General features: G+C 37.9%; 1 protein-coding gene across 1 annotated transcript in view; it reads right to left on the bottom strand.

Annotated features, from left to right (window-relative positions):
- The window catches only part of CNTN3 (contactin 3), a 219,767-nt gene that overhangs the window by 11,830 nt on the left and 180,972 nt on the right, over window positions 1–26,965 (bottom strand). The window contains exons 12-18 of the mRNA XM_021695008.1: window positions 23,779–23,896; window positions 22,789–22,947; window positions 22,540–22,689; window positions 20,985–21,055; window positions 19,764–19,998; window positions 17,390–17,505; window positions 5,829–6,012 (exon numbers count right to left, since the gene is read on the bottom strand). Of these exons, the coding sequence (XP_021550683.1) occupies window positions 5,829–6,012; window positions 17,390–17,505; window positions 19,764–19,998; window positions 20,985–21,055; window positions 22,540–22,689; window positions 22,789–22,947; window positions 23,779–23,896 (1,033 nt within the window). The remainder of the gene's footprint in view (window positions 1–5,828; window positions 6,013–17,389; window positions 17,506–19,763; window positions 19,999–20,984; window positions 21,056–22,539; window positions 22,690–22,788; window positions 22,948–23,778; window positions 23,897–26,965) is intronic.

Raw genomic sequence — 26,965 nt, 5'->3', positions numbered from 1 at the left:
TATAGCTGTCTTTCTGATTGGTGGTATATCATATACAGATATGAATAGTTCACATACATATCTGGGATGTGATACATAGATGACCTGACAAATAACATTAAGTCACCTAGAGAGAAATTACCTTTATTTCTCCTGTTAGCTTGAAGAGAAAGCTGGATTTGGGGATACTAGGTTTTTAATATCTCTTCGATACTAGGTTTTTAGTATCTCTTCGATACTAACATCATAAACAAAAAGGAAGCAGGTTTAGAGGTTTGAACAGGCAAGAGCATGTTGCTAGTATTAAAAAATGGAGAGTGGCTTATTTGTTCATTGTATTTATTATTACTGATTTTATACTATTTATTATTTTGTTAGCATCCATTTATGGCAATGATACCAGTTTCCATACTTGGTTAGTTTCCATTTTAGTTTTAAGTTGATGAAAGCAAAAATTATAAGCTAATTTTTAAAAAGATTTTATTTATTTATTTGACAGAGAGAGAGAAAGAGCACAAGGAGGCAGAGCGGCAGGTAGAGAGAGCAGGAGAAGCAGGCGCCTGGCTGAGCAGGGAGCCTGATGTGGGGCTTGATCCCAGGACCCTGGGACCGTGACCTGAGCCAAAGGCAGACGCTTAACCAACTGAGCCACCCAGGCACCCCTGGAAGGTAATTTTTAAGATAGTTAGGTACATATTAGAGGAGGCCCAAAGGAATGGCAAGAATGGAGAAGACAGGTCACCTATAAAATTTGGGAAACTTTGCATTCATACATTTCCCAAGTCATAACTTAGAGTAGATAATTATATAATTAAATTATACATACAAAAACTCCAGAACTTCCAAATTATGTATTTGAAGGAGGAATACTCATTTTATCAAAAACTTCTGAAATATTCTGACTCCTATTCCTTTAGTGTTTGTTTTACTCACATTACCTTTACAATTCCTTAGGACACACTTGATTGGTTTCCTTAAATTTAGGCAACTGATTTTAGCTCAACTTACATGGATAAACATTCCACTTGCAAAAACAAAAACTAAAGTGTAAAACATTGTACCATTTAATATTATTCTGTTTTCTCAAGTGGACATACATGTATAATTATCACCGAAGAAAAAAGAAATTGTATTTATTGTTCATTGTATTTATTATACCCCTTGCTCCGGGGTAAGGTCTGGACATGTGATTCAGGCCAGTCCAGGGAAGGTTTTCTATCAACTGCTCATAACAACTGGCTCTGGGATGAGCCAAGAAGAGCCATAGCTCTGAGTGGAGTTATCAGAAAAGAGTAGTCCACTTTTCCCAGGGTGTTTAGTTGACGGAAACAAGCCTTAAGGTGCAAATAGCAATACTTCTACCCTGAAAAGGGAACATGGTAAGAATTAGTCCACCCTGGAACAGAGCCAAGAGATGGAGAGTCTTGTTTGTTCAACATCTGTTATTGGGCACCAACTATGATTACTTCAACATTGGAGACAGAGCTCTGAGGACAGAGTTATGATCAAAGCGGGTAAAATCTCTGCCCTAAAGGACTTTTCTTCCAGTCAAAGCAGGCTGGAGAGACAACAATCAAATAAATGAGGACAAATTATAAAATGTGTGGTAGCTGTCAGTACTCTACCCAAGAACAAAGCAGGGAAGGAGATAGAGTGTCAGGAGATGAGGGATGCACTTTTAAACATGGCGGTCAGGTGGCACTGAGCTGATATTTGAGCAAAGATCTCAAAGAGATGAGAGAGAAAGCCACTGGATGCCTGGAGGAGCTTTCTGAACAGAGGGAACAGCAAATGCAGAGGCCCTGAAGTGAAAATGGAATGAGTGAAGAGGAAAATAGCAGGAATTAAGTTAGAGGAGGATTTGGAGGATGGATATAAAGTCTTGTTGAGCATTATAAGGATTTAGTATTTATCTGACATGAGATGAAATGAGACATCCTGAGCATCACTGTGGCCTATTGGAGACAAGGGTGGAAAGAAGCTGAACAGGAAGGGGTCACTGCCCCGATCCATGTGAGGGATGTTCCAGCTTGCATCAGGATGACAGCAGTGATAGCAATAAGATGTGGTAGATTCTTGCAGAAGTCAGATTCTGAATCAGTTGTTGGGCATGAGAGAAAGAGAAGAGTTGAGGGTGATTCCAAGATTTTTGGCCCGAGCAACTGAAATATTGGGATTTAATTTACTGAGATGGGGAGTTGTAGAAGCGACAGGTTTTAAATGGGGTGGATGGAGTAGTCAAGAACTTAGTTTTAGAAATATTCAGTTTGAGGTCTTATTAGATGAATCTTGAGGATGTTGGTTGAGTGCTAAATCCACCCTTACTGAAAGCCAGAATCATCACTTGACTTTTTAGTTATACAAAGCAGAATATTTGCCCTACAAATTCTTTCTTGCAATCTCTGAACATAAAATTCTCAATATGTTTCCTTTTAGAAGCCAACAAATCTCATCATTTACATGCCATCTGCAATTTTTCCTCATCAGTGCCTTTAGATACAAGATGTTCTTAAGAGTTAGCTCTCCTTGGGTTGCAAGTAACAGAGACCCATTTTAGATTACTTAAAAGAGGCTAATTAGAGTTTAACTCAGAAATGCTTCTAAAAAACACAAGTATTTGGATATCAAAAATTAAGTGTTTAATGGAAGCTACAGTATTTAACTTGAGAATCCTTGTATTATTTTACATTAATCAAAAATAATCACCCAAGATCTGTACTGATATAAAGGCTTGCACACTAAATTCCCTGATTATGACGAGTCCATGAAACTCGCACATTTGAAGAAAGATGGTAAAAGACTATAGTAAGTGTTTTGAATTCACAATGTTCAGTCAAGAGGAAGTATATTTGATTAATAGTCCTTCAGGCTGGCCTGCTTTAGATTTCATTCATCCATTTAGCTACCCACTCAGTATTTAACAAGTGGTTCGTAGCACCTTGCTGGGCACTAGGGCTGGATGAACAAGACACAGAAGGATTCTTTCCCCATAAAGTTTACAATCCATAGGGGAAAACAGATAGTAAACAAATAATAAAGGTGTTATTTTAGTTCTTTATGTCTGAAGCATGATGATAATTCTCTTTATAGAGATAATCACAAAAACCTTACCAAAATTCTTAAATAGGATTTGAAGCTAAATCCATGTCAAAGGTTAGGATGACTATTAAGAGTTGCCAGTAACAGTAGTAGTAACAGCTTTAAAGGATTCTGTTTTACTTGCATTTTGGTATCTATAAGGAAAAATTATTAACATAAAATTGAAAATTTAACACATGCTTTTTATTCTAATCTTAGAATAATTAAGGATTTCTATGATCTCTATGAATTTCCCACCCAACACAGGAAATTTTTCCCTAATAACACCTACAGATCAACATGCAGACTCCGAATGAATTGCAGAAATAGGAATGTATCACTTTCAGAGGGATTTTATTCAATTGTTGGAATTCCCATCAGACGACAGCTCTGTGAGCAAAGCAGTGCTGTCTATCTTTGATCATCTTACCCATGTCCTAAGCCTGGAGCAAAAATCCCAATAAATGTTGGGTGTTGAATGAGACATGGATATTCTGATTATATGGCTGAAAGAGAGGACGGCACTATTAAGACTATGTGTGGATTTGGATGCCTATCCTGCTACTTAGTCTGTGATCTCAGGGAAGTTAAATAACCTCCATATGCCTCAGCATCCTCATCTCTACAGTGAGGCTACGAGCAGCTTCCAAGTCATGGTGTTGTGAGAACTGAGAATCAGTACATGAAAAATATACTTAGAACAGTAACTGCAAATTGCTCAGTTAGTGTCAGCCATTAAAATCATAATCGCCATCATTACTGTTGCAAATTTCTACTTTAGATTGGGTGTTTATATGCTACACCTAAATCGTAAAAATTTCTTTTTAAAATTTTATTTCATTCATTGTACATTATCATAATATTCCTATTATTTGTCTTTTCCTCTTGTCTTACCAATTTGCTAAGTTCTTCACTGATTCCGTGATGTCACACAGTCTTTTACAATCATAATTTTCTAGCAAGTAATCATATCAATTATTAAGTCAGAGGAAAGAGCCAGATAAACTTGTTTGCATATATTCTCGCAATCAGAATTTTTGATTGATGCTGTGCTTTGCATATATAGTGATGTATATTTAAATCTTACTAATTCAGAATTGTTATTGAGAATACCAAACATATTTAGCGAGAAGTTCTAAACACCGAATATTTTCAGTTTAAGTATTTCCAAGCCCACATACTCCTTAGTCTAAACCCCACCATGTACTAGGAGTAAGAGGTTGGGCCAGGCTTCCCCTAATATCTAGTGAAGGACAATACTGAATTATTACATGAGTTGGTTGCTTGTAAATGTATGCTACTGAAGATTTATAATGGTTTGTTGCTAAACTTTTCCTCTGCAATCTCATTATACTAGTAAATTGGTAATCAAGTTCTCCTTTATACAGATAATACAAAGATGAACGTGAACTTCACTGATCAAATTAACACTGGCTAACTAAAATCTAAAGTAGTAGAATTATGTTTTATGTATGTTTTAACTTATCCACAAAGCTAGCCAGTGATATTCAATTTTATATTATTGGTACTCTTAGCAATTTTATCTAACAGATGTTAGATAAATTTCTTACAAAAATTTGGGAATTATATACGGATATAGAAATGCATTATAGAAATCATTTTGAAGCCAGTTAAGCAAATGTTTATACTGAGTTAATAAACTTTGAAAACAAGAAGAAAAATAATTTTCTGTAAATAAAAGTAATGCATTATGGTGTTAAAAGTACTTCATCCTTCATGCCCATTTTCCTTACCTGTACAATGTTAAATATACTGATAGCTACCTCCTGTGGTAGTTAGGAAGTTTAATTATGGGAATGCATGTAAAGCACTTGGGACATAGAATGTTCTCAATTGCTATTAGCTATAATGATGATAATGACAAGGACAATTCAAATGGTTACATTGCAAGAAGTTACTAACACAATACAATGATTAAAAATATACCTGTGCTATCAGTTTAATTGAAATATATGCAGGAGACTATGGAACTGCAAATCACTGATTTTCCTGTAACGTAACTCAAAGCCAAGTTATATACATCTCATAACTGCTGTTTGTGAATTTACCTGTGAATACATAGCTAACAAAGACTTAGCTTTCAAGGCAACTGACATCTCTGGTCAGATTTTTAAAAATGTTAGTATATTCATGGGGACCAACATCTTCTGATGGTAATCTTTTATTTATTTATTTTTTTAATTTTTTTTAAAGATTTTATTTATTTATTCATGACAGACAGAGAGAGAGAGAGAGAGGCAGAGGGAGAAGCAGGCTCCCAAGGAGCAGGGAGCCCGATGTGGGACTCGATCCCAGGACCCTGAGATCATGACCTAAGCCGAAGGCAGATGCTTAACCATCTGAGCCACCCAGGTGCCCCTGATGGTAATCTTTTAATGCACATTGGCATCTTTTAAATAAGGTAGGAAAGAAAAAAAAGAAGAAAATGACTCTTGACTCTCTGGTGTGAAATTTAACTTATTCACATGTACCAAAAATCCTCAAGCTTTGGGGAATTAAAAGAAAAATGGATAGACTCGACTCAACACCCCACACTAAGGTTTTGTACACATTGATTTTCACATGGGGTTTCTATCTAAAGATTCAGGGATATCACGAAGACAAAGATATGTGTGACTCTGAGTTTACAAGGGTTTGGGATTGGATTTGTAACATTCAGTGGACTTACTGAGTTGGGTTGTCCATTCTAAATGATAAAGAAGGCTACCAGAAACTACTTCCTTGCCATTCAAAAAATCGAATCTACGTACGAGTTTTCTTTGTGGTTGCATTCACTGTGGTGCTAAAGGGCCCAGCACCAGCGCTGTTGTAAGCCCGAACAGCTGTGTAATACGCCAGATTACTCTTCAAGCCCCGGAGTCTGGCTGAAGTCTCATTTCCCGCCACTTTCACTTTGCTTGATGATTCTTCTTCTCCATTATTCCAGTAGCGCACCTGGTCAACAGAAAAACATAAAAGATGCAAAAGGTTGACACAAACAGTACCACCCCTTGCATTAAGTGATTTTCATTAAGATGGGTACTATAATATTCATTAAGGACACAATAAATGTTCATTAAGGACCTACTATGTGCTAGATATTCTATTAGATTCTGTGTCACAGGAGAAAAGGGACTCCGGGAGGAGACAGAAAATAAACCAGATAAAGAAGCCAGATAAAGTCAAAGAGAGTAAGTGCTAAATACTACTAGACTATAGTTTATAAAAGGAAAATGAGGGTGAAATCTGCAAATTTAATAGAGCAAGCTGTTCTCCCTTCTCAGGCCCAAGCTCAACTCCAGAATGCTGGCAGGTCCAAGCTCAACTCCAGAATACTGGCAGGTCTGCTTCACCTCCACTGGATGGTGGAGGTTTCCTCTGGGAAGAAAGTGAACTGTCAGAGAAAAGACTATCAAAGAGCCAGCTGGCCACTGGATTGTCCTCCAGTGATGGCCAGGTATCAACAAGCCCACCTGTGCATGCAGGGCTGCTGAAGAGAAACGGAAAGCAGTTAAAACATGTTAACATGTTTTATTTGTACTTCATTATACTGAATTGTGCAAAATGATCTGAGATATTATGTAAAGATAAATGCATACGGAGTATAAAGTATAAAAATAGGTTAATGAGAATATTTAATAAAAAAAGAAATAAGGGTAGGAAAAATCCAATAACAATACATGTTTCCCGTCTCCAATTTATGCTGTAAAGTTCTGCTATGCTTTGCTAGAAAGTTTGAATTATCCAGAAAGTAAAAGCAAAACTAACGCGAACAGTAACAGCAACAAGACCACCAAATGGTTCAGGAAAAGTACAAGCATTCCTCATGCTGAGACCCAATATCACCATTTAATCATGTAAAGCAGAGGCCAGACACTTAACATAAATATGTAAGGCAGACTGAGTACATATTTTTTGCTTTCAGAAAGAAATACATATGCTCTCTCCTGTATTTCTTGCAACATGTGCCCTTTCTGGCTTTATCGTCTCTTGATAGCAAAATATGAAAACAGAAGACCATTTCTATAATTTGTGTAAGTCAACAGCAGTTCAAGCACATGAAAATGGCAGGTGTCCTTAGCCATCAGAGTCGTGAAGGCAATAGACACTTATGGGGACTATGGCAAAATAGATAGCCAAGTTCCATTGTAGTAAGGGAGCCACTACTTGGCTCTACTAAGGGAAGGTGGATCCACTGTTTACAGGTCTTTTGTTTTTTTAGATTTATTTATTTATTTGAGAGAGAGAGAGAGAATCGCAAGCAGACTCCCCGCTGAGTATGGACCCCCCCCCTCCAAGGCAGGGCTCGATCCCCTGACCCTCAGTTCATGACCAAAGCTGAAATCGAGTTGGACACTTGACCGACTGAGCCACCCAGGTGCCCCTTTTGTTTATTTTATTTTATTTTTTAAGAAAAGGAGAAACCTTTATTTTAATGTGAAATGGCCCAAATTTAGAGTTGGCTCAATTTTTTTAAAGTCATTGTGTGGTCCAAACGAAACTTGTTTATGAGCTGCTTTAGGGTAACCAGTTTCAGTCCCCTGAGAAAAATCCACTAGATGTTACTGTTTTTTGAAAAAAAAAATGAGTAACTATAAAATTCTTTAGTTAAAAAAATTAGTAGCGAAGTATAAATCTCAGATTTTTCAATGATCCTAAATTAGCACACTAATAGAACAATATTTTCCCTACATATGTGTATGTATGTGTGTATATACATATGCATGCGTGTATATGTGTAATGTATGTTTGTACATGTTTGTGTTTTTATTTATATTTGCACTCATATTTATATTTACATATAGGACCCCTTAAATTCATGTAAAATGCTGTGTCCATGTATATGTGTGTGTGCATTTCTCTTGGAAAAGAGTTATTAATTTTTATATAAACCTCAAAAGAAGGATATGGACCCAAATGATCAGGACTAACTGGAATATGTAATTTCTACACCTTTAAAGCACTGAATTAACACTGAAATTTGATGACATTTTAGCAAAAAAAACCCACATGTCTTAGGGAACCCATTATAAAAGAAAACCACATAGATTTTATTCATTAATTAAAGATAACATATAAAATTGTCTTTTATAAAGCCATAGACAAGTAAATTGTTAATGGATACTAAAAACTGGTACACATCCAAATTCAACAAATGTAAACACTAGGTAGTGTTAGGGTTAGAGGACTCCAAAATGGTGAGAACATTCCCTGCCCTTGAAAGCATTATCCACTTATCATTTAAGAATGACACATAATCAATAATTTGAATAACATGTTACAGACAGCCTGAAACTTGCGGCCTTGGATGTAGCATAGATTGGGGAAAGAAATCACATAATTATGAGTTATTGAGACCCTTACTTAACAGATGGGACAGCAGAGGCACCTAGGAGTTAAGTAACTCAATCAGGGCCATCCTGTTATACACACTGGTCTCTGCTTATGGGCCATTCTTCTTCTGATACGTCAAATTACCTCAATTTAAGTTGCCTAAGAAAGTGTACCTCAGGTGACTGACTTAAGAAATGAAAATAATTTTTAATAGGCATAAGGAATATCTCTTATAGATTTATTTATAAAAAGTATTTAAGGTTCTTGATAGCAGTATGCTTCTAAAGTACTCCATGTACCAGAACCAGAGATTTATTTTTATATCTTAGTTGCTGACATGTATTAGAAATATTTAGACCATAGAGAAAATCTGTGCCAAACTGGAATGTGATATTCATTGGTTGATAATGTAATCTCCTTACAAAACTTTACTTAAGAAACTGAATAAATATGCATACAACTCAAACCTAAAAAAACAAGGCACTACATTAATATTCCCAATTTTCTATGAGTAGTTAATAAATTATGACCTATAAAATTTTGCTCAAAAATATTTAATAAGGGCAAATAGTATTTTTTTTTAAGGAGGGAAAATTAAAAAAAAAGTAAAAGCAGAAAAATAAAGGACAGAAAGGTCAAGAATGAAATAAAGACAAAGACCATATTTTCCCCTCAGTTGTGTTTGGGTTTAAATGGTAAAAGTCCTATACCTGAGAAGACAGACCATAAGTCCATGCTATTTTGGATTTTATAGACACAACCACAATGCAAGGAAGAAGAAAGGAAAAGCATCTAGACTGAAGGAAAACCTCTGCAAATATAATTGTGCAAAGTGTGCTAACTACGCTTCAAAAAAAGATAGGATAGAGAACATATATATAGATAGATAGATATAGATATATATGTTTGTATAACATTTGGTGTAAAAGAGTTAATATAACAATGACAGAATGTGAAAGTTGTATCTACTAAAGATGAGCAGAGAAAAATATTACAAAATACATAAAGAACCCCCCTAATAAGAAAGAAAGTTAGCAGACTCGGTAGTGGGAGCCTAGCCACAAGATACTGATCTGAAGTGGATCTTAAAATAAGTATATTTAAAATGTCCAAATTCACTAAAGAAGGGACTGAATCTATGTTGCCAAGAATAGAAGATTAAACAAACAAAAGAAAACTGGATGGATTTGAAAAATATCAGAAAAATACAGTATTAACAAAGTCAGTGACAGAATTAAGTTGAAGACTACATGATTGAAAAGAGAATTAATAAATCCATAACATGGAGAAAAAAATAAAAATTATGAAAACAAAGTTAAGAGATACCAAAGATCAAATGAGAAGTTCCAACCAGAGTTCCAGGAGAGATGAAGGAAAAGGCAACAATAAAAGAGAACATGTCTGGGAATTTTCCAGCACTGAATACACACATTTTCGAGTAGCAAATTCTGAGTTGGGGTGGGTGGTGCAGGTAAATCCACTGCAAAGGTAAGAATAATTGTGGCTCTCAACATTTTTCCATCACCATATACCTGAGAGTTACAGCCCATCCTCTGGAATAGCTGTGTGTCACTGTGCTGGTTTGCGAGTATGGAGTGCGTACCTGTGAAGAGAGGCAGCTGTACCTCTTGGCATGGCAGACAGCAGGAGGGGCAGATGCCAAGCTCTGGTCACATACCTGAGGCAGTGTCTGTCTTGGTCCTCACCATATAGCTCTACCATCCAGAGCAAAGCCTGCACATACTAAGCACTCAGTATTGGTGAGTTCTTAAATGACTTAACAAATGCTGTCTAAAATGCCTCCTTCCTTTCCACCACAGAGATTCACAGATCCCCAAACCCTTGGAATCTCCTTTTGAATGCTAATGAGCTATCTGGTGGCTTCAGGCTCTTGGATAGCTTTAGAATGGGGGCTGGTTGCCAAGGGAACCAACCTTATAATAAATAGAGGGTGGGAACCTCCATCCCCACCTCCTGACCAGGGACTAGAGGTTGGGTTAGTTAGGTTAACTAATGATCATTGATTTAATCAGTCACGCCTTTACAGTGAGGCCTCCATAAAAAGCCCTAACTGAAGGTTCTGGATTGGTGAACACACTAAGGTGTTGGGAGGGTACAGATCCTGGATAGGGCATGAAAGCCCCATGTGAGCCTCTTTCTACAGACCATGTCTTATGCATCTCTTCCATTTGGCTGTTCCTGAGTTGTATCCTTCATAATAAATGTATAATAGTAAGTAAAGCACTTTCCTGAGTTTTGTGAGCTGTACTAGCAAAATCTCAAACCCAAGAAGGAGGTTGTGGGAACCCCTGATTTATAGCCAATCAGAAGTACAGGAGGCCTGGCATCTGAAGTGTGTGGGAGGGGGGTCAGTGGGGGGTGGGGGTAGGGGACTGGCAGTCCTGTGGACTAAGCCCTTAATTTGTGGTATCTGAAGCTAACTCTAGGTATATAGTGTCAGAATTGAACTCAATTTTAGGACCCAACAGGTGTAGGAGAATTGGTCAGTGTAGAGAAAAAACCCCACATATTTGGTGTAAGAAGTATTGGGTGGATACAGCAGAGAGGAAGATTGTTTTTTTTCCTTTTATTCACCAAGCTAAGTACTCAAGTCCTAATATTCTGTGCATCTACGATACATTGGAACTCCCAATTTCTTGATAATATAATTATTTTTCTTCAGAAACATAAAACCAATCACAAGCCAATATATTTTTATCTGGATAAGTAAACAGAAACAAACTCGAGGAATGTCAGGATTTAAAATGCTATCTGTTTCTGCAAGTAATTTGGTTATTCCAAAAACTAATGTCCCTGCTATGAGGAGTCCTTAATATCATTGCACATGAGATTTCACTTAATTAAAACTTAACACAGAATGCAATTTATAAGAGTAATGTATTGAAAAACGGCACCTTTTTTTTTTTTTTAGCCATTAAAGTACAGGTATTAAGTCAGAAATACTATTTTCGTAGACTAAAATAATTTTGTTTATACTTAAAGATTTTCAGAGAGACAAATATTTCAACTTAGCTTCAAACATATTTAGATAAATACAAGGCAGGCAAAAATGCATTCAATAGTGTTTTGGAAGACAAGTCTGGATTTATCTTCTACTCTTCTTTACTTGGCTCTCAGTCATTGGAGGGCTGACCCATATGCTACATGACCCTGGTCCTCTGGCTTCTCACTGGATTTGGCCAATAGAAGACAGGAGATGGGAGTGTGGGAGGAGAGGCTATGATATTTATTCCACTGGATCCCTCAATGCTGGGACACAGTTTGCTAGGGACTACCTTTCCCTAACAAAGCACACACACACACACACACACACACACACACACACACATAGGACATAAACATCCAGTTATAAAATAAAAGTCATGGGGATCTAATGTACAGCAATGGTTAACTGTGAAGGTGGATATTTTTTTTTTTAAAGATTTTATTTATTTATTTGTCAGAGAGAGACACAGCGAGAGAGGGAACACAAGCAGGGGGAGTGGGAGAGGGAAAAGCAGGCTTCCCGCTGAGCAGGGAGCCCGATGCGGGGCTCGATTCCAGGACCCTGGGATCATGACCTGAGCCGAAGGCAGACGCTAGATCTTAAAAGTTCTCATCACGCACACACAAAATTTGTAACTATGTGGTGATGGATTTTAACTAGACTTAGTGTGGTGATCATTTCACAATTTATACAAATATTGACTCATTATGTTGTATACCTGAAACTAATACAATGTTATATGTCAGTTGTATCTCAAGCATACACACACAACACACACACACAACACACACAAACACACACAGCTCCCTTTGAGCAACCCTCGGCCACACAGTTGTTACTGCTCTCTCTAGCATAACCAATCCTTCCTCTGAGCCAAAAGTCTGCATTTCATTCACTCAAATTCATTTTTGCCTGTTTCCTATTTGTTTAAATGTATCTCAATTGTTTCTATCCAATTTTCCCAAGTTACATTTGACTCATTCTAGAATGAAGTTAATTCTTTGCCTGATAGTATGGAATTAGACTTAATGTACATTTCTTTTTTTTTCCAATAGAATTTTCACACTCTCAAAAAATTCCTTAAATATTTGACATCTTTTCCCATTGTAATTAAAATGTTAGAAACCAAACACATTCCGTAGAGCTGTTTAGAACAGGAGTCTGGGCTAAGGTATCAGTGAAGTTAATAGGCATTTTGCACATATTTCTGGTTATGCTCCCCTCCCACGCATTTAAAAAAATCTACTAAGTTTCCCCCAAATGTGCTAATCTGTATTATTTTACACTTGTAGACTTTTGTTTCAATCCCTTACCAAGGTCATTCTCCCCAGTTTTATTTTTTCAAGACACATACTGGCTTTAAGAAATTGATGGTAGATACCATGCTATAACTTTGGAGCTTTTGTTCTTCCAGCACCTGCTACCCATGAACTTAAACACTCTGCATCCTCTTTATCATATCTGTACCTCTTGTTCCTATCCAAAGGGCACAAGAAAAGATCTGAGCCTGAGTGTTATGGCTTAGCAGATGAAATAAATTGGAGCCCAGGGAAATGAGCTCTCAACTACTACTTGGTCAAATCAGAAAGAAAATTAGTCTAGATGCTAATGATGATGTGTGCTCAGCATGCCACGTGGCACATGATCAACCCTCACTGAGATGAGAGAAAAGCAGAAGCTATTAACAATTTTAAAGCCATATTGGGGAAACTGCAACCCAGAAAGTTAGCTACACGACTGGTAATTAAACACTCTGCTAAGTCATTTGTTTTTCCATGTTAGTGTTTAAATCATTATTGAACCTAAGAAAATACATATTTTTATCTTCATGTAATTATATAAAATATTTCTTAATATTCTCCAAATTGGCACATCTTTATCTTAGCTTGTTTTCTTTCTCTACCTATTTAACAGGCACTCAGGAAAGAAATTTTCACTAGTTGTTTCCTTTCAACACTGTATTCATGCTACATTTGGATGTTAGGTTTGCTGCTCTTTATACAGACAGGCAAGATGCGATGCACCCTAACCCACAATTAATGTCAAGGTAAGTCCCATTTTCTCTTTGCCTCTCTCATCTTTTTGCCTCCTATCCCAATGGCAACACACCAGCACCAACAGAAACACTGAGCCACACACTTGGATTGTGCTAAGTGTTTCTATTTTTCTTCACTCCGTTTCAAATTTTTCCTTCCAAAGAAATCTTATCCCAGTGACCAATACTCAAAACAGAGAAAAGCCCACGTCTCTTCGGGCTGTTTTGACAGTAGCTGCTTTATCTCATTTTATTCTCCAATGATGCAGTATGTTATTTACTATTATCATCTTTATTTTAACTGAGCTTTGGAGAGCTTTAATAACTTGCTCAAGGCCACAGAGCAGTAAGATAGTGGAGTCAAAATTGCATTTATCCAATCAACACATATTTTTTTGCATGCCTCCTGTGTGCTAGATAGGACTCCTGGCACTTGGCATACATCACTGAATAAACAAGCAGACTTCCCAGTCCCTGGTGGAGCTTATCCTCTATCCTAGTGGAGCTGAATGCAAGTCTAATTCTAAGACAGTGTGGACTTAATAAGATACTATCTTGGCTCTCTTTGGGTTCTTTGGTTTTCTCTTTCATTCAATCACTTTCCTGACATGGACAAAAGAGGTATAACTCAGCTTTCTTATAGAATATTTTATCAGCTTACACTTATATATTGCAAAATTAACATCTATCTGCCCCCATGCTGCCAAAAAATTGCCAGCCACTGCTACCTTTGCTGTGGTGCTTTGAAACCCACAAAGCCCATTTATGTATATTCTCTTGTTTATTTCTCTTAACTATTTCACAAACTATAACCAGCTCTCAAATTATGATCCTGCCTTGTGGTTTGTAAAGGGCAAAGTTATTAATGGGGGTGTGCATCTCAGTCTACTGTCTGAGGCATGCAAAATGTGTTTGTTTATTTTCTTTAAGTTAATTTGATTTACCACTGAGTTTCATATCCTGCTCAGCTAATGGGAAATTCAACCTCAGTCACTGCTGGGGCGCCCATTCCCAAAATCTTGCCAAGAAAACTTAGTATTACATTGATTTGATCCCTTTGGTTCCCGGATCATGCTTGGAGAATGGGAAATCATTGATCATTGCTGAATGTGGGAAATAGATCTGTCCCCTCCTGTGGTCTTACCACCAACATGGAGATTGCCAGGTAGAAAGGTATGGGCCCCCAAGATTTTGTAAGTCTTGAATCTCTGCTTCCACCAAGGTCACCTGAAATTTTTCTTCTCTTTTTTCCTCAGTGGCATTTTCTTTCTTCTTACCCTCCAGGATACATGGAACTAGCTCCTTAAGGGCTTGAATTTTGCAAACAAACCTAGGAAGAAAGGGCTCTTGCCCGCAACTCCTCTTGACAACCATCATAAACTCTCTTGAGGCAGAGAAGCTTAGAGTTGAAGAATTGCTTGAGGATATTTACTGGAGAGAATTTTATAAATTAATACTTCAACAATTCTTTTGAGATATGGCTTGCAATTAGGGACTGTTTACTATTAGGAGCCAGAGACTGTGAGAAGCACATTAAGTGTCTAATATCATTCAATACTCCTCATATCCTAATAAGGTTAGGCCAATTACTGCCCCATTCTGCAGGTGTGGAAAATGAAGCTCATAAAGTTGATGTGACTTTTCCTGCACAGCCAGTGAATGGCAGTCAAGATGCTGTGCAGGTTTGAGCTCAGAACTACTTCCCTTTACATCTCCTTCCATCCCACTTACCTTTCCCGACAATGCCATTTCTCTAATCATTGAGGAGCTAATAGGGGTTGCCCACCACCTTTCGCTGCTTATATTATTAAAGGAACTTTCCAACTAAATGTTCTTGGCTTCTTTTCAGGTGCTGATCAAGAAACTCTCTAAATTCAATTATAAAGGGAGTTTACTGAAAAGGAGGGCTAGGTGACATTATGAAAAAGAACAGAGCGAGTCTACTTGAGAATCGGATAATTGTCAAAGAGCTATTCTATTTTGCTTGCTGTCTCTACGGCTCCAAGGGTCCTTGTCTCCTCCATTCATTGGAGTTGTATGAGGGTACGTCTGCTCCATTTCATCTGCAGACAAGCTTTGTCCCGCTTGCCCATGGCCTTAACTTGAGAAGCCTGAACCGAGTCCTATATTCGACATATCACTGCATTACACTCAGTAATTACAATCTCTACATCGCTTAGTTCGAATATCAAACAAGAATCTGACTAGCTCAGCTTAACTATCCATGGATCAGGTGGCCACCCTGGGGTCATAGTTGGAGGTTATGTAGGCAAGTGGAGAGGTATACGGTCCTGTGTTGCAAATGTGCCGATGTGTGCCTACCACTGAATCAGGAGTTACAAGCATGAGGGAAGGTTCTTAAAAAGAGGCTGAGGGTGGGGGTGAAATCAGAACCATGACTCTTACAATATCACTGTCAGAGAAGTCTTCTTAAGACTTTACTTTTGGGGCATCTGGGTGGCTCAGCTGTTTAAGTGTTTGACTCTTGATTTTGGTTCAGTTCATGATCTCAGGGTCCTGAGATGAAGCCCCACGTTGGGCTCTCTGCTCAGCGGGGAGTGTGCTTGAGGATTCTCTTTTTCCCTCTCCCTTTGCCCCTCACCCTGCTCTATATTTAGGAAATAAATACATAAATCTTAAAAAAAAAAAAAAGACTTTACTCTTTATCTTGCCAGTTCTCAGCTCAACTGCTTCCAGTTCTAACTGCTCCCTAATAAACATGGGGCCGAGTCAGAACAGTTCTTCTCAATATTCAAGGCCATCTGTGACCTGGCTCTCCTGTGTCTATCTGCAGTCATCCTCCTATAGGAACCTTCTTCAGCAGGTAGGTCTCTACTCCTTCTACTCCTCCAACATGCCATGCTTAAACTAGGATTTTCCATTTTCTCTGCTTACTTTCCCTTTAAAGTCCCATTAAGCCTATGAAAACTTACAAGATTGCTCATCAGTCTCGACCATTCAAACATTTCCTATGTCACCTATTCTGATCTTCATTACATTTGGTCTTGTGCCACCCTATGTTTCAGATCTCTCATCTTATTTCTCCAGAGTTCTCTGAAGGCAAGAATTAGGTCACAGACTGAAGGCTAGAATTAAGTTATAGAGAGTTATCTTCTCAAGAGCCTAAAAGAGAATCACACAATGTAACAAGGCCACCAAGAAAGTAAGACAAAGAGCTGGGGGAAAATGATTCCCTGTTGGCATAAATATCCTTTGAACTTAAATATTATAGTTCAATCTCACTTTTATTTTTCAGTCAATCCATCTAAAAGATTGGTCCATCTGATATATGATTTCCTTCCATTTTACTGCTTTCTCTTTTTTTTTTTTTCATTTTATTTATTCATTTGAGACACAGAGATACAGAGAGAGAGAGAGCACTGAGCAGGGGGACGGGCAGGGGGAGAGGGAGAAGCAGACTCCCCGCTGAGCCAGGAGCCTGATGTGGGCCTCGATCCCAGGACCCTGGGATCATAACCAAGCCAAAGGCAGATGCTTAACCATCTGAGCCACCCAGGTGCCCCCTTTTGTTTTTTAATTAAACACTTATTTATTTATTTTTGAGAGAGAGAGAGCGAGCGAGCAGGGGGAGGGGAAAAGGGAGAGGGAGAAAGAGAATCTCAAGCAGACTCCATGCCAAGTGTGGAGTCCAACGTGGGGCTTGATCCCACGACCCTAAGATCATGACCCAAGCTGAAACCAAGAGTCCAATGTCCAACTGACTGTGCCACCCAGGCACTCCACTGTTTTTTCTTTTCTATCCCAAGTTATTTTCATTCAGCTTGTTAAGTTAAACTCAATAACCACTGATAATTACATGGGACCTGTGCTGGTAAAATTTCAACAAAAGTCAGACTTTAGTTTCGATGTCATTGTTAAAAAGAATTTTAAATGAAAGGGGACAAGGTACCATGGCAACATACATACACAGTCTAATTAGTTTTAAAAGAAATTACCTCATAGCCAAGTAAATGTCCATTGCTTAACTTCCAAGGAATGGTATTCCATGACACTTCAATTTCTGAGGAAGATAGGCTATTTGCAGACACTTGAGACGGAGCTATTGTAGGTTCTGTTTGACAACAGAAAGTGAAATACAATTATTATTTTGGTAGTTAATTTAAAATTCTATTGAAGCTCTTATTTTCAAAAAAGCATTTTAACATATTTGAAAATCTAATAAAAATAGTTTATCAAAACATTTGAAAACATAAACTATGTCTTGATCTATTTCCATGCCTTAGGAGTAGTGGGCTTTTCCTTGCTAAACAGCTACAGAAAGCTCTTCTTTCCTCTGCTGCACTTTTTTCTTAGTATCTTTTCTTCCCTTCTTTCCCTCTGTTCTCTCCACCAGGTCCTTATTTCTCTCCTCTTCATCCCACATCTCCTGCTTGGGCACTCCAATGCCCATAAATGCTGCCTATTTATTTGTTTGTTTGTTTGTTTAATTTTATCTTGCTAAACCAAGTCATGCTCTACAGACTTCATTTATTCAATAAGCATTTAGTTAGTGCCTTCTGTATCCAAGGCCCATAAGGGGGGCACACTTCAATGAGATGGAGCAACTTCCAGCAGTTTACTGTTTTGAAGGAGTAGACAGACATGCACAGAACTTATTACACAACAAATATCCCTTTGTAATAAACAACTCTTAGCTTGAGGGGCTGACAGTGATTCTCCTCTCTCAGGGGCACAGCTCTGAGCAGGGACTTCACCTCTTCCAATATCCATTTCTGCATTAAATGATCCCTCTTCTGGGCCGTGCTGATTGATAGTGAGGCAGAGTCTTGGGCCAAGGAAGGGCCTATTAGATTTTCTCTCCTGAGAATTCAAAACTTGGTTTGGATAGATGAGGAGTACTTGAAGCCAGTCAATCCAGTCCTGGCACCCTAGAGAGGCAGATGGTTTCTGAGGTCCCAGAGCTTTTCTTATTAATGATCTTTATGAGGTATGCTGTTTAAATCTTCCTTTGATTCAGTAAGTCCTAGTATATTTCCAACAAATCCTTCACTTTTTCATAGATAAGTCGAATCTCTTTCTGATGTTTGGAACAGAAAGACCTTTACTTAACTCATCAGTGGTGGCAAGAATAGTTAATAGGAGGAGGAAAGTGCAGGGGGAAAGAGGGTAAAAGCCTGTGGTTGTCTCTCCAACCTCCAGCCCTCCCAGTCCCAGATGCACAGGGTAGGTGGTGTCTGAAAACTCCCTGGTTAACTGCCATCCTTCCTCAGACCCCTGCCCTTGTAATGAAAATCCTTGGCTACTCCTGGAAATGGGGTCTGGCTATGAATATAAAGGCTCTTTTTTTGCTAAGGTTTTTATGCCAGTTTGTTTTTCTCGCAGAACTCCGTAGAAAAGAAGAGGATAAGAATAGTGTCTGGGGTAATAAAAAATTGAGTTGTCTTATTATTTTAGACATGACAACTGTGGACGACTTTCTGAAATTTACTACAAGGTCTTAGGGTAGAGAAGACACTGTGAAATCACATTTCATGAGTTCAGAATGGTTAAGAGCCAAGGCTTTGGGTTAAAATACTTGCTTGGTAAGTCTGTATGGAGTTTGGCAATGTCTTTCATTAAACTTCCATTTTCTTATGTATAAACGGGCCATAATAATAGTACCCACATTCAATTTCTCCTTAGAAAATCCAAATGAGGTAAAGTCTGGCGATGGTAAGCATTCAATACATGTTAGCTCTTGTCATTCTTATTAAGTAGAACCCCATATGATAGCCAATATTCAGCTGCCTTTGTCCTTATAAAATGGCAATTTCATAGGATTCTCCTAGTAATCATATTTTCTAAAGAGATACCATAGTTGGGGCAGGTGTAAAAGAAAGGCAGAGAGATGGCATGGGTCCACAGTGGAGTATGTATGAATGTATGCTGGCTGGAACTGGTATATCACATCTTTAAGCTATACCTGGCACACCTCTCCATGTCATACTTCTGGCCTTTCTCTCCATTCTGCTAACGTTCTATTCTCAGGTCATAGGAAACACTATAAGAATTGAGATTAGGGCATTTCCAAGAGAATAGCTTAATCTTATCCCCAAAAGAAGAAGGCTGTGCTATGCCCTGCTTCACAAGCTGGAACTCAGAATGTACTCCTCATCCACAGATTGTAACCAAGAGTTACATCCTCTGGTTAGCTACTGAGTCTTGTACTTCAAGTCGGCATGGTTGGTGTTTATTACCTGGACTGTGAATCTGTGACTTCAGTCATTATAAGAAATTTATCTGAAGTCACAAAGCATTTCCAGATCAGTTTTGAAAACATTAGTGGCTTATTAGGTTGGAACAGATACACAATCCACGTGGTCTCTATACCTTCTTCGGCAGAGAACACTGTTGTCACCGGGCTAAAGGGTCCTTCACCTTTGTTATTATATACACCCACTTTAACTTCATACAGTGAAAATGGCATGATGCTTTCATTCCTAAAGACATATCTTGGGGTATCAGGAGATGTGACCACTGTCTGGATCCAGTTGGTAACTCCAAGAGGGCGGAAGGCAACAACATAACCAAAACCTTCACCGTTCTGTAGTTCTTCGGGAACTGGCTACAAAGGAAAGACATATTAAATCACCCTTACACATGAGGGCAAGGCAAAAATAAATAGAGCTCTAATCCTTAGTGTTTTGCAAAACCCATCAAATAATAATCAACATAGTATTAAGAGGTTATATTAAAAAAGGAGAAAAACGGTCAGTGGCAAGTCAGCTGCTTTTAAAGAGACATATGCCACTCTTTCATAGTGATCCAGATAACTAACTGAAATTTTCTAAAGTTATTCAGATTTTTTGAGCATCCTGTAGCCCCTATCTGAGTTATATATCGTAAAGTATACTTTTAGTTGAATATACCTCATCTCTTGAGTCAAATAAAAATCATCTAATCCTTAATGTTGACTTTATGGAAAGAAATTACCCATTGATCTGATGATTAAGTACAAAGGAGTAAAACTATAAGAAAAAGAAAGTAAAAACAACGTATTAAGGTCAAAGCTGTATTTAGATCATGTCAAAAATTCCTACTGACACTCCATCATGATCTCTTAACTTTCTATTTTTCCAACAACATCTTCAAATAACACAGCCAATTCTCATGCTTTCTGACTTTAAATGTGTTAATTACAATTTTTTCTAATTACAACATAAAGCAAGAGCTGAGAGCGTGGCCAGGAAGCAAGCACCTGCTGGAATCAGTGGGTGTGCATCATCAGTGGGGTTACAGCTGCGTGGAAAGCTGTGAGGACAGCTTGAGAGCAAACAGCCAGGACTTGACTCTCACCCCTATGTTTACCAGCCAAAGGACCCTGAGCAAATTATTTAATACTCTCTATGCCTTAGTGTTTTCATCTATAAAATGTTGCAAGAGTGAAATGGAAACAAAAACAAAAACAAAAAAACAGTGCTAGAAAAAATGATTAGCAGAGAGTGAGCTCCTAGCACTACTACCACCTCCAGTAACACTAGCGGCACCGCCCAGGAGGCCACGATTGGAATAGCAAAGCCCGCAGCGGGAGGGTGCTGCCGAGACACTTACATCCCAAGTTATCACCAGCTCAGACCGGCTTCCACCTCCTCCACTGACTTCTGAAGGAGGCACTTCCGGAACTGTGTAGGTCAGACAGACAGAGATAAAACCCTATTTGCATTTGGTAACATTTATCTGAAAGAAGATTCAATGTTGCTTATTTCTAATATTTGAAGTAATTTGATCATTGGCACATTATACACGTGTGTGTGTGTGTGTGTGTGTGTGTCTGTATCTGAATTACGTGAAACATGCATGCTATATATATATATATATACATATATATCTTTGATGAGCTCATCAAATAATTTATATTTGCATGAAATTACCATAGATTCACAATATCTCAAACAATAAGAAAAAATGACTCTGTATAGAGGTCAATACAACAAGGGAAAGTGATTCAGTGGGGATGATGGGAAATGAATCCAGCACGAATATTTCACTTGTGACTCTTCCACAGTAGAGATGTAACTGCTGTACCAACATTGGCTTTACCTAAAAAAATGACCTAGACTCAATTCCTCAAATCTTGTTACGAGGTATTCTTTATAAACCTCACATGGGCATCAGATTCCTTGCTTATACTGAGAACTTTATGCTTAGTCATTTCTATGACACAATTAGAATAGAAGTCTTTGTTCCCAGCTGTATCCACCATATCTAGGAAGTGCTGAGCACACAGTAGACACTCCATAAATATGTGCTGTATGAATAAATAACTGGACTACAAAGATTGGCATGGTTCCCCTATTTCTCACAATTCCTGCCATAAATATCACATGCATTGTCCTGAATAAAAAAGCATCATTAAAATTACTGAAATGTATTCCATGACTTCTATTTTGGCTCAGTTCTTAAAGTGACATACTAGCTATACTTCAAACATCATTTTAATTAATATTAATTAATCTTACGGATTCCAAAAAGGAAAGCCTATAGATCCTCTCAGATGCCTCAGTAATGTGACATTATGTACACTTCCTAATTTTCAGTTTCAATGTTAGGATATTTTTAGAATTGTAAAAACAGTCTTGAAGGTAATATTAATAGTTGCCTGAAACATAAAATTTTAACAATGATTCTCTCTTAATCTAATAGTTGAGGGGTCAAAATATTCCTAATCATCAGTCGCTTGAGCTCATTCATGGAGCTTGGTGGTGAAATGAGATTTCCTAGCAGCAGAACTCCCAAATGTCATTATCCTACCAATTTGTCATTGCTTGTTATAAATGAAAACAGCACTTCCCCTGTTAACAGGGTGACTATGTCAGATAGTAATTATAACCTTAAGTGACAAAAACATATTCACTCAACATGCACTAATGAACGCTGATGATGGACTGAACTTCTGGAAATGTCGCATTACATCAGAATCACTTACACGATTGTCTTTTGACAAATGCCATATGGCCAGTTCTGCCATTAGGTAGGTCAGAAAATTGCAACAATGGATTATTGAGGTTAATCCGCTGTTGGCCTGGAGACCAAGGCCGAGAGAAATGAAAGTACACACCCAGGGAAACCTACTAACCCACTTTACTCAGAAAACAAAAACACTAACCTGCCTCTTCAGTTCTTACTTTTTCTGAGGGTAAACTGGGTTCTCCACCTCCGATTTTGTTACTGGCTACAACCCGAAATTCGTATTCCACCCATGGATTTAACTCGACTACAGTAGCTGTGTGTGTTTTCCCATCAATGACCTCAGGCACTAAAAAGGAATATATCAGAGAAGTAACAGTCTGCAGGTCTTAGCACTGACTTAAAATCCATTTATATGTACCAATGGCATTTGACTCTCCCCCTTTACCTGTTGTGGCAGTCTGCCAACCCACGGAGAAAGGTGTCCTCGCCTGGACAGAATAGGATATAACTGGGCTATGGTTATCTGTACCTTCTTTCCAAGAGAGTTGGGCTGTGGTATCTGTAATTTCATCCACCTTCACATTTTCTGGTGGTCCAGGTGAACCTAAGGAAGGCAAAAATGCAAACGGTGGGCAGCAATTCCATAAATATCATCTTCTACCCAAGCGAAGAATGTCACATGATTACTATAATACTGACAACTGATCCTAATTTCAAAAAAACTTAGGGAAAAGGGCATTTCCCTAGCAATAAAACGACTACATTTTCTTTTTGACATTTCTGCTGTTAGATATTCAATCTGATGAGAGTCAGTAATTTCAAAATCATAGTATTTTAGGGTTGCAAATGATGCCCACTTTTTGAGGATTTCTGCACCCTTCCAAATACAACATCATTTAGCTTTGGCATGATGCCTTTTCCTTTAATCTACCGGTACCACTCTGTAGTTCCCAGTTTGCTTTCTAGAACTGTTTTAGTCTATCACGCCCTCTGGTCATTTTTTAGCTCAGTAGCAAATCAGTACCTTGGACAGTGACTCAGATTGGCAAATTCTCTCAGGCATTCTGGATGATCCTGGTTTTTGGAAGTTGTCATACACACACTATCACTATTCTCTTTCATATTAAACACTATCGCTGCATTAATGACATGCTCAAAAACACATCAGCTTGGCAGCAGCTGTGAAATACTTATTACAGTGAGAGCTATTCGAAGGGCAGAGTTGAGATATTTATTTTGTTGAATCAGCTCCCATTCTTATCATCATAGTTTCTGGTCTGTTTGGAGGGGGGGGATCAAATCAATAACATAACTCACATGCTCATATGCGGCCTGACGGTTTTTCTTCCAGTAAGGAATGATCAGTGAAGATGTAAGATTATTAAAAAACAAAAAACAAAACAAAACAAAAAACCACTGAGGCATTAATGTCTACCTCTTACGATGAGGTCGGCAGCAGATGAAACACTGTCCACCCCTGTCTGCACCATACACACATATTTTCCACTGTGTTTCAGCTGAATGTTTCTGATCATTAAATCGCCAGATGAACTCTGTTGGAAAAAACAGGTAATGAGAACACTGTCATTTTGAAAAAGGAAGAATATTGAAGGCTTGTAGCCAACACCATTGGGATGAAACCCATATTTAGAGAGACCAAGGAGGTTCACGACTGTAGATTGCTACAGTGGAATGTATGGAAATAAAAACAAGTTAAAAACCATACGTGGTTGCACACATAGATTGCTGCAGCTAAATGAATGACAAGCTTTCCCCTGGGCATTTATGGCTTCAAAAATAAATAAGGGCAGAGCTTATGGTCTCAGAGTCTATTTACTTCCACTAGGGTGACACTTCTTTTTATATCCACTGCTCAGCACTGGCTCAACTCTTCTCTCTGGTACCAAGCTGTACGCAATTATCTGCCTGAGAAGAGGAGGGAAGCATTTAGGCATCTGGTGGGAGATAAATATACAGGACAAGAGGATTACCATGGTTGAAACACTTTTCTGAACACATTGGTGCTTAAAAAGTCTAACGCTGTTTAATTCTTTCATTGCAGAATTTAGGAACAGTCAGTATGAACCCCTCAATAAGAAGAAATTACAACACTTTAAACCCTAAAAATAACAGCTGTCCATAAAGACAATTGCTGGCATCCTCTAGCATCAATTAATGGAGCAAATGTATTTCTAAAAGCTCAACTTCAAATGGTCCACATTTTAAAAGAATATAAAATCATGTTCATAAAATTATTTACTGCAGGCCAGTTCCACGCATTAGTAAAAATATGGATGAAAATAAAATGATTTGGAAAGCAAAGCTCTTTGAAAATGATCACTGACTGAAACATCTCTAAATGGTACACAAGAGGAAGCAACAGTGTTTATCTTATTAATTAAAAGGATAGTTTTATTCTTGGGTTTTCCTAGTATTTTTTGAAAGATGGATTCTACTCTCCGGCTGTTAGGTAATTTCCTAAGATCTCCTACAGGGTAATTCCTTAAATATTGCTTCCTAGGCTTTGGATTCTGAATGGGCTATATATTCTCTGTTGGTCAGATTGTGTGTATTTGCCTGAATGTCTTGAGTACTGGGAGAAAGCAGATGGGAGGTGATTGATGGCTGTAATTAAATGATAATATAAAAACTGTTAAGTTTGCACATTTTACTTTCATCAAGTTGAACTATTAAGCATCCACCTGTACTTTTGTCTCTCGGGATACAATGGTGAAAAAAACAACAGTCCATATGTTCATAGAGTTTACAGTTGAAAGACAGTCTTAATCATACGACTACAACAAATCAATGTAAAATTATAATGTAATAATGCAAGCTTAAAGTACATAGAGGAATCTATGATTTTCTGGAGTTTTGGTGAATTGATAGTTGAGCTGAGATCTGCAACATGAATACAAGCTATCTAAAAAAAAGAGGGTTATAAAAATGGTTTATATTAGGGCACTTAAACATACAAAGACCCTAAGGCAGGTGAGAACATAGTCTATTTGGGAGTATGAGGGGAGAGAGGATATCAAGCGTATAGTTAATCCACAAATTGCTCATTTGTCCCCAGAAAACTTAAACTTCATTGCAGATCATTTCAGGTTCATATTTACACCTTGATGACAATAAAATTTTGAGTTTTTTCTACTTAAAAAATTTTTAAAGCTTCGCTAGATTTACTTGATCATCCAATTATTTGTTCATCTAATCATATAGATGTCTCCTAGAAAAAAATTCCATTTCCAGAACATGTTACAGGTATAAACAGTAAATGGATTTATAAGCCAAATCATCTTTGAAATAAATGCTAAGGGAAAATTCAGTGTGCATGTAATGAAATAGAAGAGCTTTTTAACTTTTTCCCTATATTTTCTTAGATGATGATGCTAATGGAATTTCTGATGTAATTTAAAAACTGCTCTGCCCTGAAAAAAAAAAACAAAAACAACTAAACAGTACATGATGTGATAACCCATGCCAGGTGAAAATAAATAAGCAGATAGATCATTAATAATTATAGGTAGGCTGAAAGTACACTGTGCTATCTACCATATGCTAAAAATCAAGGGATAAAATAAACCTTAGAACTCAGGAAACCTCTTGAATGGTGCAAATGTAGCATAAACTTGCAGTATAACAAATTATCAGCAAAAATGAATTCCCTAGTAAGCACTCTCAATGTAAATGCTGCTGCTAGGCTGCCAAGAAGCATAATGTTCCAGTTTAAGGGGGGAAAAAAGCCTTTGATGGCTATTTGGAAGGTGAGGTTGAATAGGTGATCCTCCTCCTTTTCGTCACTTTACACAGCCTGTTATTGCATAGATTCCAATATTAATCATTCATCCCATTGCTGGGTTGCCTTCCAAATCCTGACATGGCATGTAAATCATACGTAGGTGCCTTGAAAACAGTCAAGCCTGCTGGTACCTTCTGGAACCTGGGTGGTGTTTTCCTCCATGAAGGTCCCTGAAGGAACTGCTGGTAGACATGTATTTCTTTTTTTTTTTTTTAATTTTTTTTTTTTAAGATTTTATTTATTCATTTGAGACACAGAGATACAGAGAGAAAGAGAGAGCATGAGCAGTGGGAGAGGCAGATGGAGAGGGAGAAGCAGACTCCTGGCTGAGCCAGGAGCCTGATGTGGGGCTCGATCCCAGGACCCCGGGATCATGACCTGAGCCGAAGGCAGACGCTCAACCATCTGAGCCACCCAGGTGCCCTAGACATGTATTTCTGACCAACCAAATTAAAACTTGCCCCCCACCAACCCAAAACAGCTGCAGCAAGGTCACTATCCATTACAAATGCACACTGTTCATATAAGGAATAGAAATAATTAGCAGCCACGGAAACATGGAAAAAAGGTCCTAATACTAAACAGTCCTAGTTTTGTTGACTGACTAACAGCTTCATCTGAAATTGTCCAAAGCTTGCTTGCCTGAATGGGTGATATTTAAAGGCAGGTAATATGGAGTCTGTTAATATCAAAATTTGCTCAATATTCTTTGATACCAATAAACTGGAATAATTGCTTCATTACTGGATTGAGAGTCCCAGCTTGATCCATCAGAACTATTTTTGGAAGAGTGACACATAAAAAATGATAACAAACTCAG

The sequence above is a fragment of the Neomonachus schauinslandi genome, chromosome 1 (assembly GCF_002201575.2).
Source record: "Neomonachus schauinslandi chromosome 1, ASM220157v2, whole genome shotgun sequence".
NCBI classification, from domain to species: Eukaryota; Metazoa; Chordata; class Mammalia; order Carnivora; family Phocidae; genus Neomonachus; species Neomonachus schauinslandi.
The sequence above is the reverse complement of the archived record's forward strand: the minus strand, read 5'-3'. Positions and strand labels throughout refer to the sequence as shown.